Below are 15,173 nucleotides of genomic sequence, written 5' to 3'. Positions count from 1 at the left end.
AAAAAGGTTTCTTGTCATTCAAATGACAGTTGACCCTTCCGCAGTCCCGTCTTAAAACTATCAACTGACCACAAATTACTAATCTTTGAAATACTAACAATGCCATGTCGGTCACGGTGAAATAACTTCTCCATAGAGATGAAAGGGACTTGGATTGGAAATTGGATAGCAAATCTCCAACAAGTTTGGAGGTATGGGAGTGAGATTCCAAAGCCCACATTGAAAAGTGCAGGGCTTGGATTCAAACAATGATGGGAAATGTCAGGTATATGCCAGGAAGAACAAGGTAAGGTAAATGTCAGGAAGTAAAACAGCCTGTTTGTTCTGAGCTGGCCATGGCACCTAGAGACAATAACCAGCTTTCCACAATGGACTAGCCACTAGTGACTGGAATTTGATGCAACATTAAAAATAGCCTGCACGTAATGTGTTATTACACACACTTGGTAAAATGATGCATATGATGAAAAGCAACTTACCCTGCTGTCATGAAGATGCTGACCCAAATATCAGCTTGGCTACAAACATTTCTACATAACTGGTACATTTGTTCACGCTCCCAAAGAACACAAGCACAAGTTCCCCGCGGTTTCACAATTTACCACACTACAAGTTATGCCGTGTATGTGGCTTGCAAATGCATACTACAGTCCTTTGTGCCCACTACATATCAGGGGGTGGGTGTGGGGGGTGTTAGCGGAAGGGAAGGGTCAATTGCCCACATGCATGCATTACATTACATTATGATGTCTATATAGAGAAAAAAAATGCTTCCAGTCAAGCAAGAGGAACTTAATGTTCTCACCTTTGTTGGAGGAAAGACCATAGTCGAAACCCTGAGCCCCATTGCCTGCAGAGAGCCTGTTAAAAGCCTGGACCGAAAACGGACTAGGTGGAGGTGTGTGTGTTGCATGTTCAAGCATTGCTTGCTCTGTGGGGGCAAACAAAAATCATTTTACAAATTAAGGTACGGAAAAGGGTTGTGTGTTTTATCCCTGATGATGTTATTGTTGAGGTGCACCAATTTCATACACAGAAAGGCAACCCAATGTGCAACAAAAAATAAAGAAATAAAACCATGCAAATATGCCAATATAAGAGAAGCTATAAAAGCCCTGCAAGCATGGTGTTGCTTTTTTTTGGGTCAAAACTAAAACAAAATTAGCCTTAAATAAACTTTACGATGAGAAAACAGTGCACGCATGGTACTGGTGACGGCAGATGCAATCAAAAGAATAAGACAATCATAAAAGTATGAATCACAAGAACACATCCGCAAAGAGCTTGGTCTTAAGTCTGGAATTAAACATAGGTAGGATGGGGGCATCGTACCTTTTACAAATTAAGACACAGGAATGGGATATGTGTTTTGTCCCTGATGAGATATTTCTTTGTTTAATTGTTGAGGTTGCACTCATACTGTAGGTGATCTTACCTTCTATCGCTACAAAATAATGCAATGCAACTTTTCATTTGCTTCAGAATCTGATAGACAAGGGGCTATAGGTGATCTTGTGGGAGCGGGAAAGGATCTGCACACTGCTTGCAAAAGACTAAATTTATTAGGAGCAACGTTTCGATCATAGATCTTCTTCAGGCATCAAGATCAAGATGCCTGAAAAAGATCTATGATCGAAACGTTGCTCCTAATAAATTAAGTCTTTTGCATGCAGTGTGTAGATCCTTTCCCGCTCCTACATGTGACAGTTTTTTTTGATTTGGCACCTGCTGATGCTTTTTTGCTGGATGTGCGCACTTTCCACTACACGCTATAGGTGATCTTACCTTCTTCGTGGCGGAGGTATTGGTTGCCTCCTTTGTCGTGGGCCAGTGACCATGCCTCGCCTTCATCATTCTCACAGAACTCCACCACACTGTTCTTATCCAGCTGAACCCATGTGCCTTCAGCGTTTACCACCTGTCACACAGACGACACTTGTTATTATCAAACTTCCTCAACCTTCTCACACCCAAGTGAAAAAAAATCCCACACAGCATTAACCAATACAGTGACCCAAAAAAACCCCTCTTCCTAATCAATATTATAAAGCTAGTTCAAATGAAGGAAATTATGACGTTTCTGGCATAATCAACAGATAAGGGTTAAAACAACCATCAACATGACTAACAAACCCTGGGTCCTTCTGTGTCAAATGAGACACTTTTGGACACAAAACTAAAATCTGCATCAATTCTTGCATCAATGGTGGGATCACATTGTAGGGTGGAATTAACTAGTTTCAGGTCATTATGATATGAATGCATTCACAATAAATGTAATGTGACGCATTCATTAATGTGCCAGTGCCATTTAAGATTTTTCCCATCATCAAATTAAGTCTGATTGTTGGAACGCTGGCTTTTTTCACAATGGCTGTAATTAATGACATACAACTGGTTTAATTACAGAAAGGAAAAGTTGTTTCCAGAATTAATGCTGCCAATTCACAACTTTCATCATTTTCAACATTTCTAAGTATACATTATGACTTTACACACATAGGTGGATCCTTTCCGTGTAAATTTGCCACTTGGATAATCGGTCATAGATCTTTGGCTGCACAATCGCCTCTGATCAGATATATTCATGAAAATGATTACATTTGTGAATAGGCAGCATACATTTTGGAAATAAATTACTTAAAGCACACACTTGATTTAAAAAAACAAAAACTGACAGAAAAAAGCTGACAGCATCTGCCACTGGATGCTGAAAAGTGAAGCAATATAGTGAAATTGTCACAAAGAAAAGTCAAAAACATTTACTCATCGTCCTGTAGGGAAAATAGACATTGAGATGCCACAAAGAAGGGCAAAGAGACAGCAATTATATATATCAAGTGAGGTTTACAGTCCTTATTTTGCAGCCATAATAATAATAACTTTTGAGTGTTTCTGTTGAAGTTTTGTTCATACCTCGCCTACTGCCTTCACATTGTTCCCCAGAACTAACATTCCAATGGGGATACCCCTAAGGTTTGGGGAGCTCCTGATGTTGTGACCAGATGGTCCCGTCTTCACTACCTTATAAAAGCCAGGTCCACCACCCAGACCCAGGCCCACCACCCCATTCTGCTCTTGAACAGTGCCGTCCAGGCAGGGATGGCCACTGGCCTCCTTTACAAATTCATCAGTGTGCATTCTGGTCTCCTGAAAATGCCAAAATTGCACAATGTTAGTTTTCTTTTAATTAAATGGAAGAATCAATGTCTGAATGAACAGTTTCAAACTGCTGCAATCTTGTAAAAGTTTGCAAGAGCGGAATAGGTTCCGCTCCGAGATCAGAATAGAACACACCAGGCCCTGAAAATCAATTTAGCCAGTAGGCGTAATGTATACTGAATATATACCCAAGGTTTGTCTCTTGGTAGAAGTTGTGGCAGCAGGACTACCACAAGTACCACAAACAGAAAAATGAACAACTGATCAATATTTTTTATAATTTCAACAGGACCTTTGATCAATGTTTTTTTTTTTCTCATGCTGAATAAGGACTGTAATACAAGGCAATATACCATATCTCTCCATCACAGCAAGAGTGACAAAGTGTTTCCAATGAGTACAGTTTGACAACATGATCTCTCAGAATTCCGTAGAATGGACACAGATCTGGTTACGAACACAGAATTGTTTTCCGTGATGGACACACGGAAGTGCTCTCTCTCTCTCTCTCTCTCTCTCTCTCTCTCTCTCTCTCTCTCTCTCTCTCTCTCTCTCTCTCTCTCTCTCTCTCTCTCTCTCTCTCTCTCTCTCTCTCTCTCTCTCTCTCTCCCAAAGATCCGTGTCCATTCCACAGAATGCCGAGAGATCAGGCTGGTTTGTTTATCGAGATGTAATTTATAGATATGTTTCTGCTGTCATTAGTTTACATTACATTACATTTCACAGACAATAAGTAATCGAATAAGGAAGTTAAAATGATTTTATATCAGGCCTAAAGGCATATATGTACACACAGCTGCTGTTACAGAGGGGAGGGGTTGATTCATTGAACAGGAAAAAAAGTGTTGACGCACAACGGTCTTGGTAACTCCTGAGAAAATCCGCCATTTTTGTGGACAACAGAGTCTTTCGTAGTTTTAATTAGAGATGGGATTTATGGCTCTTTTTCGGGATCCGGATCTTAGTGGCTCGTCCCTTTCAAAGAGCCGTTCAAAAAACTGGCTCTTTTGGCTCTTTTTTAAATAATTTATTCAGTGTTAAGAATGTAATATTTTGACTCCACCTCAAGGTAATTTTGTACAAACAACAACTGATTATTCTCCTGCTTCTAAAGACCGTTTTTGCCTCTCTTTGAGGCAAACAATTGTGTTTTTTCCCAAATGTAATTACTCTGGTCGAGGTCACGTGCTTAAAATGAGTGAAAAATGAACGAAATAACGGTCGAGTGGCTCCCCCAGCTGTGATCCGGTTCCCTTCGTTCACTTCAGGGAGCCGTTCAAAAGAACCGGCTCGGTCATGAACGACACACCTCTAGTTTTAATTCTCACTGGGCATTTGATCCGCCCTAATGTGCATTTTGTTAGTGTCCCAACGGTAGGAACATCACAAGAGGGTGTTCATTGCATACTCAAGTAGTGCTGCTTGCCTTAAATACGTTTTTTCTTTCTTTTTTTTTTCTCTGAGAAAAACATGCTTGAGAGTGATTCTACAAATCGGTTTTTGCCAATTTCACTAACTATTAACTGCATCCAATGATGTTTTGGACATTAGCACACATTTATCTTTCATAAACTGTAATACAGAAAGTGTAGACATGGCATTATTTCCCTCAGCAAGAATGAATATTTAATACTGGTTTTGGGCGTTTTCATGCCGTCCCATTTTCCAAATGTCAGATTCAGCCTTCATATTAGCATGTAAAGAAACTTGCTTTGCCAAAGACGATTGCAAATGTTGATTCACAGTAATCATCACAATATGACAAAACTGTCAGAAAGACCACTGTCCTTTCCATTATACATGAAATTTGCCATATTGTGTGTGTCCACGAAAAATGTGGTAACCGTGTCACTGTCTGAAACCCCCTCCATAAATCAGTAATGGTTTGGTCTTAGGCCATACAAATAACATCACGTGATGTCATAACCTCTTTAGCAGGATATGGGAAGACTTTTTGGTAAGTTTTGAGCTCCATCACTCCATAATTTAATACATTCTTTTTCATGTTCTCATAGCGGGAAAATTGCCTGTCAACTGTGTTATCAACATATTCATAAGAATCTGAATTAGAAATCACATGTAGAAAAACACAGATAAAGCATACAAATACATTAATTGATTAAGGTGTTCAAAAAATGTTCAAAACCCGCCTAGAAGCACAAAATTCCGCCCAATTCTATTGATTTTTATGGCAAAAAGTGGGCGGGTTTTTTCTGATAAATGCCATTTTTACCCGCACACGGCCATCCTAAGCAGCCCAATTGGGCGGGAACCAGCCCAATCTGGCAACGCTGATGACAGTGGAGGAGGAGTATGTTTTTGCCAATTTATCTCCATATTGACAGATAGACAAACAAAATAATTTGTGTTCTAGGGAGATGGGTTCTTCTGCTCTGTTTTTTCTCCTAAAAAAGTGCCGACTTGTTCCCCTGCACTGTTGACCGTAACACAGTTGAGTAACACGGTTGATTGTTTTGAAAGTGTTTTTGAGCTATTGATCCCTTATGTGTTGGAAAAATCCTATGAACAGACACTAGGGATTATCTCTGGAGAAGGAAGTCTTGTGTGAGGGGGGTGACTAAATTCAAATCAGACGTTACAGGGATTTATAATGAAAAATGTGTCACATTGAATCACAGTGAATCATAAAATCCTACTTATGAAGCTCTACTATCACATTTTCTATATCAGTTGCACAGATTAATGACAACATTATTGCTAAGGGACATAAGCACTTTCAAACACTGTTGACAAAATAATCAAGCAAATGTTCGCTTTCATTAGAGTATTTATCAAATGATTTAAGATTAAGCTTGGCAATTTGTTTGTTTGGAAACTTAAATATATACACTATGTAAACATCTAGGTAATTTAGTTGAAAAAAATACTGATAATTGTCATTTTGCTTTTGCCAAAAGCGCAGGCGAATCATAGAATCACTCTTATGGCGATGTTGAAAAAGACAATTTTTAGCCTGTATCTTCCCTTAATCTAAAACTAGAGGTATCCAAACCTGATAGTAAATTCTATATGCTATTCACAGGTTTGAAAAGTGGGTGTGACATCCAAACTTTGGAGGCCCTCATCTCCACAACCATTAGACGTAGGATGCTAACACTTGGCATTCTTTCAGCTGACATCAAAAGGCACCTGTATGGCCCTACCGTGGCGTTAAAGGACCAGTTCAGTCAATTTCAATATGCTGTTGTATTGCTCATGCTACCCTTGACTTGTCAGTACCCGATGATGCCACATTTTTCCGCTCAGCCCTTTCTGAGATATGAGCTATTCTAATAGGGGCAGCGTTTGTTTACATTTAAAACAAAATTAACATAGGCCTACTCCAAATATTTTCCAAAAAGTACTGCTGTTTGCTAGTTGTCTGCTGATGTTGTATAATCGTTTGGATGTTAGGAATAAATAAAAATGTTGGTTTTTTTTAATGTAAACAAAGCACTGCCCCCATTACAGTGACCAAGATCTCGGAAAAGGCTGAAGAAGAAGAAGAAAAAAATCTCGGGTACTGACAAGTCCAGGGTAGTGTGAGCATTACAACTGCATGTTGAAATTCACTGAACTGGTCCTTTAACGGTAGGGCACTCGTCTGCTATGCAGCTAACCTGGGTTCGATTCCCAGCCTGGGGTCCTTTGCCACCCCTTCCCTGTCTCTCTGTCCCCACTCACTTCCTGTCATGTCTTCACCGTCTCGTCTCAAAATAAAAGGCATGCACCTCCCGTATGTACCCTGTTTTTGATTTGCCTGTATGTGCATCTGGAAATTGAAGGGGGTCGTCTGGGGAGACCGTGTTAATTGACATGGGATGACCCCGTACATAATACATTTCTTCCCACCCAAAAATAGGGCCATTACACAAATCTCCATGCACTTGTGTCTCAAAAAAAAAACCGAGCAAATGCACAAAAAACGAGAGCAAGCAGAAATGACAACTTGCTAAATGCATGTAACGTGCGTTTGCCGCCACCTGCAGGTGACTGAAAACACTACAGGTGGACAAACAAAGACCGACAGACAGACGAACAAACAACGCAATTGCAATACCACAACGCACAACCCCCCCACCCCCACCCCCAGAGGATGGGCGTGACTTGAAACAATAACTTAATATAGAAAAATATTTGGTCTATATTTAACCAAAATAAATGTGTGCGTGGGCAACTGAACACAAACTGAAAGATACTCAACACAATTACAAAAATCCAAAAGATAACTTAAGTATTACACGACACACTGCTCTCACCATTATTCAGCCGTTGTCTTAACAAAGACAGCCACAAAACTAGCTGCTTTCAGCCGTCCTCAAGTGCTACCCCATTCCCAGGTTTACATACACACCTCACACCTCAATTATCCAATGACTGATAGCTTACTAATTACCGACAGGTGCCCAACATGATTAAATCTATTCAACTCAAAGATAAAAACAATTCAAACTCAAAACAATTAACGTACAATATGTTTGCTACCTCATACAAAGAACAAAACTACAAAGGTTTGCCCAAGCAATACACCCCCTGCTTTCAAGCAGCTGCCTTAAGACTCATTGCCAGTTCAAAATCAAGGTGATAAGGAGGAAATTCTTCTCACGTGGTGCGCCGCTTTTCAAAAAACAGTCCAACCGAGAGATGGAAATGTGAAGCGAACTTGCTGAAAACAATGATGTTCACACCCTCTGTCCTTGTGTGTGCTGGTGTGCCAGTGTGCGTGAGTAAACATGCGTGCGTGAGGGGACGCTGTGGCGCAGCGCGCTAAGCCCCCAACATTTGGGCTTGCATGCCCATGAGGACCCCGGTTTGAGTCCGGCTGGGGTCATTTCGCAGCCCTACCTCAAAGTCTCTCTCCAGCTCATTTCCTGTCTCCTCGCACAATATCCTGTCATAATAAAGGCCCAAAAAGCCCCAAAAACATACTTTAAAAAAAAGTGTGTGCGTGTGTGCTTCTCAATGTCTCCTGTGTGCTCCTTGTCTCGTGGTCATCGCGGAGCATATATCAAATCTTCTTGATCACGTCATATCAAGTAACTTAAGAGTACCGGTACTTATGAGTAGGGGTAGACACAGCTGCAAAGACAGCTGGGATCACATTGGGGAACCAGTAGCCAAAGCCGCGTTTGAGTTCTGCGGTTGCTTTTATGTTTCCAACAACCTTCTGACGGCTTAACTCCAGCCGGACATTTGCCCTTCTTCCAAATAAGAGTTTCTCCAGACTTTTTCAAAGGGACTACCTAATCAGTATCATCTGGCCAGATCTAATCAGATCTCATTGGTTGAGATTCTAGATGTTAGAAAAGTTTTGTACAGGAAGTAATAAGAGTAAGGATATATTAGGTATGATTTAATTGTTTTTTGTTGTTGTTTTTTTTGTTTTTTTTAAACCTTCATCATAACATGTAACTAGATAGCAAATTCAAATAAATTTGAACATTCCCTAATGCGCTAGCAAATTTTGAAGACTATGTTCTTTTGAACATACTAATTTCACTGATTGATTTTCTGTCATGCTTTAAGAATTAAGTCAAGAACGTGGTCGGAAAATAATGCATTTTAAACCCAAACTATTCAGGACTTTCAAAACTTCAAAACCAAACGCCCTGTCTATTAAAATGAAACACAATACAAGAGCTCTCGACTCTGCCCAGTTAAGCCTGGTTCAGACTCCTCCTTCAGTTGCAGGACACGTACTGTTAGCGGGTGGCAGCAGATCATGTACACAAACAACCACCAAGCCCCCCTTTTTAGAGCTGAAGCGATAGATGAAGCCCTGAACATATATTTCTCCTAGGCTGAGTTGTCCGTAATCTGACGCTACGAAGTACGGGTCTTGCACATAAAGGGGGACTCTAAAGAGACCTTAAAGCAACACAAAGAGATTGAAATATTCTATAACCGAGACATTTACTTACATTCACAGACATCAGAAGACTCCGAGCCAAATGGTGGTTATAGGACAAGCACCAGGCTTCAGTGTACCCGTTCATGTTGGGTACATACTTCTTCACAGTCTCATCATTCAACCTCAACCAAACACCGTCATCATTGTGGATCTAAAGGAAACAAACAACAGAACAGTGTCACATCCATCTATAGTTCAATAAAGGTGCACTGTGTAAGATGGTGGACAGAGTAGGTATTGCAACTATGCTGCTCTTTGAAACTATGCTGTATACCGCCAAATTGGATATTTCCTTGAATATATACTAAATAATGAACTAAAATGTACTAGTATGATCAACGTACAGTAGGTTTTGCAGCTAAAAATGCCCATTTAAATGGCGAGCCATAGAGAGGATCCCCTTTTACATGTATGAAAAATGCCATTTTCCCAGTCATAATGAATACTTAGAATTTGATGGCGGTGGTAAGTATTCATGAAAAAGTTAACATTTGTGAATGGGCAGCATGAATTTTGGAAATAAACTGGAAAAAATATTACACAGTGCACCCTTAAAAAGACTAAAAGACCATTGCAAAGGAAACTCGACAAAACCCTTTCAGGAGAAAATGGTTTTTTTGCCTGGCAGGTTGCCTTGCACCATAAGGGATATTTATAACTGGGCCATGGATATGGCCTGGCTCTGTCCTCCAATTACATGGCTCTGTCCCGTTCTGTTATTGGCTTGGGCTTAAAGTGATACTGTCCCATTTTTAGAATTAAGCTTATTTTACACGTCCCCTTGAGTTAAATAATAGGGTTTTACCATTCTCCTGTACTTTCAACCGTTCTCTGAGTATAGTGCAAATTTTACCTCCATGCTAGCAGGGTTACGTTGACTAGGGAGCGAGCCCAGACTATAACACGAAATGTATAGCCATGCCAGGTTAAAAAAAAAACGTCCTCTTTAAAAGGGACACTGTAGAGGAAATGGTCAAAAAAGGTACTGCAACTATGCTGCTCATTGAAATTGTATTAAACACTTATTTTCTAGTATGGCCTAAGTACAGTCATTTTTGCAGCTAAAAATGGCTATTTTTGGAAATTCAAAATGGCAGACCATGGAGAAGATCCCCCTTTCCATGTATTCCAGCTGCCGCCGTACCTGGCTATAGAGGCTATATATTATACAGGGTCATTATTGTCACATGCGTTAAATCGCCGAGCATTTCTAGATGATAATGCCAACATGGACCACAGTACATGAAAACCAAAAAAACTTTCAAAAAGGGCATTTTATCCAGTAGGGCAAAGGGATAGGTGCTTTTGTACCACCTCGTCCCCCTCTGTGCACGCCTATGCTAACATTACTTCCATTACTGGAAGTTGGTTCGTCACTGTGGTTAAAATAAAAATGAATACATTCAGGGATTAACATACATGAATTACATACATGAGTACAGAATACACAAGACATTACACATATATTAACCACATGTAGCTCACTCTTACATACAGTACATTAAATCAAAGGTAGCTCTCTCTCTCTGTCACACAGAACACACAACACACACCCACACACACCTGCTGTTGATGAGAAGTATAACAGTGATTCATCACATGCCATAACTAGTAAGTGGCACAGAGCAGCTAAAAACTCAAAAGTGAAAAAGTGAAAAACTAATCAGTAAAAAAATGTAGTGCTAAGTCAACACTTAGAGAGTTGATTTGACTTCTTCTGGAGTGCACTTGGTCCCAGATTACTCACTAAGTGTTGAATTAGCACTGCGTTTTTCAATGTGTAATTGAGCATTGCTCACCTCGTCAGTGAAGGTGATGGTTCCGTTGAGGTGGACTAGTCCTATCTGCTCGCTCTGCAGGGACGGGTGGCTACGCACGCGCAGCCCAGAACTGTCCTTGGCCACAAACTTGCGCACCTGCGAAAAAAACAGAAAAGAGCAGAACAGACAGAAATGGATAGAGTGTCACACACAAAGCATTATTAAAAAATGCACACAAAAAATACAGCAGAATGCGAGATGTGCGTTTATGATCGGTCTACACCAGATTTAAATGAATTTGTTGTCAGGTGGTCCTATGTACATCTGTCAGTGAATATTTGCAATGCTGTCAGAGATAACGGGGTAATTGATTTATTTATACGACTATTTTAAAGCCACATTAAGATTTTTTCCCTCACTCATTCACAGCATGGAGGTACAATTATGCATGCCCAATTTCATGAATATGCAGAAAACAATGTGTCATCATTTTTTTATTCAGAACAATTCAAATGTGGAGCAATGATGCCTGGTTTTAATGTCCAACTCAACCCGGTTAAGTCCACTGGTTTGTTAGCAATGTTCCCTGTTTTTCTGCTGACCCCACAGCAACTGTCACACAGACGCACTTACGTAAACTATGCAGTCATAGACCATTACATTGAATTATTATACCTGAATCAAACATTTGGATAGTTCAGTAATTTCAAATGTTATTAAGGATAGCCCCTTTAGATGAATCATCTCGTTCTCAGGGGTGTCCAAAATTAGCAGATTAAAAAAACACCAAAGAGACGCCATTTAAAATAGCAAAGAGTAATATCCTCCACGCTCCTGCACTTCACAATCTGGTGCGTCACAGGACAGGACTAGTAGCTGCACAAAGAAGAAAGTCACCAGAGCATCCTCAGCTGTGGATATTTAACTAAACTCTAAACTCAAACTGAGGTACGCGTACCACTGGTGGTACTTGAGACATCTCTGGTGGTACTTGGAAGAATTCATTTTTTGCAGTCGAAAATGTATTTTTGGTCTCACATTTTGTAATATTGAACTGTATGAATCTGAAAACATAGGGCCTAATGCAGAATAATACCAGACAAGCAAGACATTTTAAAACAAACTTGCACTGAATGTGACCGTAGCTGTTGATGCTGTTATGAACCTCTCCTGTATTGACTGGCAAAAGTGAATATGGAAGGCCTTTGCTGCGATATTCTAATGTTGGTTGTCAAGGTGGTACTTGGAGAGCTCAATATTTTATCGGGTGGTACTTCACTCAAAAAGTTTGAGAACCACTGCTCTAACTAGTTAAATATTCACATCTGAAGATGCTCCGGTGACTTTCTTCTTTGTCCAGACCCCATTTAACATTACAAAGTGCTCAGCTTCGACTACTTGAAGCATCATATTTCATCTGACTTGGTGTGGTCACCTTGCTTGGCTGCGGCTCCGTCTTTGTTTTGACCATATGTATGCCTGGGGGAATCATGCCTTTAGGTGGCTCCTTCACTTCCACCTCCAGTCCTGCATCTAGAATTAAACAACAACAACAAAAAACAATCGAATCACTACACATAAAGTCCACAAGTTAAAGTAAACTTAATTATCCCAAAAGGGAAATTCAAGTGGTCAAGGTGCGTCTACACAGACACGACTTAAGACAAGGTAGACAAAACTTAAAACAGAATCATAAATAAAAGACAGATAAATACACCCACTCCTGCCTCTCTGGTTCCTCTCCACACAACTAGGCTGCTGCATATCACACGCAAACTGACTTTTTGCTCATATTCCGACATTATATCTGATATTTTACTGTGTACTGGTCAGCCAACCCTAGTATGCCAACCAGGAGGCGAATATTGCAGTAAGCACACAATTAGGGATGCAAATTATCGATTAATTCATTAATCATTAGTTTATGGCCTTATCGATCGACTTACGATTAATTGATAAGCAGCGTTTTCCCCCCGAAATCTCAATGTTTCTCAAAAATTAAAAATTGAGATAAAACACCACATTTAAATTGTAATGTATTTCAATTCCTTAATCCAAAGGTGATTTAAATATTCCCACTATTCACACCCCTCTTCACACACACTCTTCACATGCCCATTTCACCTGGGTCTCTTGTCAGTTGAATTGTCGATTAATTGCGATTAATGTTTTTTAATAGATTAACACATTGATCGATTAAAGTCCATTAATCGATTAATCGTTTGCATCCCTACACACAATGCTTACTTTGCTATCCCAGAAGTCCGCGGGAGGTCGACAACTGAATGGTTATTTGTAATTAGTGCCAACAGGAGGCGCGCCCCAACCCAGCAACCGTCCGGTTCAAAGTATAAGTAAATGATGGTGCTGTAGTACGCCCGATTTGCGTTTACTAGCGACAGGCTTTCTACATAGAAGCTACTAGTCAGGACGCCGGGTGATAGCTACTGGTAAGTAGTAGAGTAGAGTATCATTTATTAATACGGAGGGGAAATTAAGGTGTCATGTAGCATACATACATAAATACAGACAAGACATTACAAACCTCATTCCACATACAGTATATTAACCATTATATCAACCATACAATAGGCAGTGCCTACTACAGGATTCAGAATGCAGCCGGCTTTACATAGGAGGATCATTGAAGTAAAGGATGATGAGAATGATCATTATGGGATGGTTACCAGTCTCTATGCCATCGATGGTCACATGAATGGTGTAGAGGCCCACGGCTCCAGGAGTCCAGTTGGCGCTGTAGGTCCCATCAGTATTGGCCCTGATCAGCATGTTCTCACTTGGCCTTGGAAAAGCACACGAGAACTCATCAACAGGCAGCAGCAGCATGGTAAAAAAAAATGTATTATAATATTTATTTTTAAATATTATTTATAATATGTGATAGTTGTTTATTTTGGTACCTCTTGGGTGTAGGTGAGGCTAGGCGGAGCTCCTCAAAGGAGTAGTTTTCATAGGCCTGTGAAGACAAAATGGAAACAGTCGAAGAGTATTGAGCAGGTTTCACACCGACGTGCGTTGCTACTTTCAACCTTCAGAGTTCGTCACCCAAAATGTTACGTAAAAAATGAAAAAAGTGGAAGCAGAAAAATCCTGGTTGAAGCCGACTTATTTCACTTTTTATTTCCTGTAGTTGTTGCAAAATCCCACCTTCAGGGGGTGCTGTGGTGCAGTGCGCTAAGCCCCCCTCATTTGGGCTTGCAAGCCCACCCACGGGGACCCCGGTTCGAGTCCGGCCGGGGTCATTTCCCGATCCTCCCCTATCTCTCTGTCCCATTCGCTTCCTGTCACCATCTTTGACTGTCCTGTCAAATAAAGGCATAAAAGCCCCTAAAAAATATATTTAATTTTTTTTTTTTTAAAATCCCACCTTCATCATGGTGATGGCGATGTAGCGTGCCTCCTTGATGATCATGGGCTCGTAGGTGGCTTCCAGTTTGGGAAAAGGTAACCCTCCAAAGCTGAGGTCTGTCCCGGGTTTGGAGGAGGAGGACGAGGAGGACGAGGAGGGGGCCGAGGAGACGGAGGGGGAGGACACCGTGGAGGAGGAGCCGGGGAGGCGCTGGAATTTACACATACTCTCCTGCTGCAGAGACTTCTTCTGAGACATGGGGACCGCTTTCACTTCAACCTGCATGATAGATAGATAGATAGATAGATAGATAGATAGATAGATAGATAGATAGATAGATAGATAGATAGATAGATAGATAGATAGATAGATAGATAGATAGATAGATAGATAGATAGATAGATAGATAGATAGATAGATAGATGGATAAAACTTTATTTATCCCCAAGGGGAAATTCTTTTGCCGGGTTGCTCTGTAGATTAAAAAAAGTAAAACATTTTTTTAAAAAGATAAAAAATAAATAAGGTGATCATGCAGAAAAGTCCAGGAGTTTCTCTTTGTCCTTAACCCATTGGCGCCTAAGCCAGTTTTTAGAAAAGGCTCCCAATGCCTGAGGGTTTTTTGAGATAAGACCAATTGGTTGAAAAAGATATGTACATGAATGTGTAATATGTGATATCACTGTGATGATATCAGTATGTGAAATTGAAAAAGGGATTCTGTTTCTGAAAAAAGCAAACCTTCATGTTGGGCACGTGCACCACATCTCCATATTGGTCTTTGGTCTGCACGGCTACAGTGGTGGGCCACCCACACCGAATGTCATCTTTGTTCAGGATGAGAGAAGTCTTCTGAGGGTCGGCATGAGAATCTGGCTGAAGCCACCTACAGCAGGCGTGATAACACAAGATGAACAAAAGAACAAGAAATCATGATCCCCTATTCTAGTTCATGCAAATGAAAACGGGT

At 40.5% G+C, this 15,173-nt stretch overlaps 1 protein-coding gene across 14 annotated transcripts in view; it reads right to left on the bottom strand.

Annotated features, from left to right (window-relative positions):
• mycbp2 (MYC binding protein 2) overlaps positions 1-15,173 on the bottom strand; it is a 97,909-nt gene that overhangs the window by 43,112 nt on the left and 39,624 nt on the right. For 11 of the 14 annotated variants that reach the window (XM_063213084.1, XM_063213085.1, XM_063213086.1 and 8 more), the window contains 10 exons: positions 14,945-15,089; positions 14,222-14,482; positions 13,755-13,810; positions 13,521-13,636; positions 12,269-12,366; positions 10,873-10,989; positions 9,084-9,224; positions 2,917-3,150; positions 1,786-1,918; positions 806-931 (listed from right to left, as the gene is read on the bottom strand). In XM_063213084.1, coding sequence (XP_063069154.1) covers positions 806-931; positions 1,786-1,918; positions 2,917-3,150; positions 9,084-9,224; positions 10,873-10,989; positions 12,269-12,366; positions 13,521-13,636; positions 13,755-13,810; positions 14,222-14,482; positions 14,945-15,089 — 1,427 coding nt within the window. The remainder of the gene's footprint in view (positions 1-805; positions 932-1,785; positions 1,919-2,916; positions 3,151-9,083; positions 9,225-10,872; positions 10,990-12,268; positions 12,367-13,520; positions 13,637-13,754; positions 13,811-14,221; positions 14,483-14,944; positions 15,090-15,173) is intronic. The other 3 variants (XM_063213093.1, XM_063213096.1, XM_063213097.1) reach the window with 1 other exon arrangement.

Source organism: Engraulis encrasicolus, chromosome 13, assembly GCF_034702125.1.
Source record: "Engraulis encrasicolus isolate BLACKSEA-1 chromosome 13, IST_EnEncr_1.0, whole genome shotgun sequence".
In the NCBI taxonomy this organism is placed as follows: Eukaryota; Metazoa; Chordata; class Actinopteri; order Clupeiformes; family Engraulidae; genus Engraulis; species Engraulis encrasicolus.
Note: the sequence above shows the minus strand (reverse complement) of the source record. Positions and strands in the feature narration are given on the sequence as shown.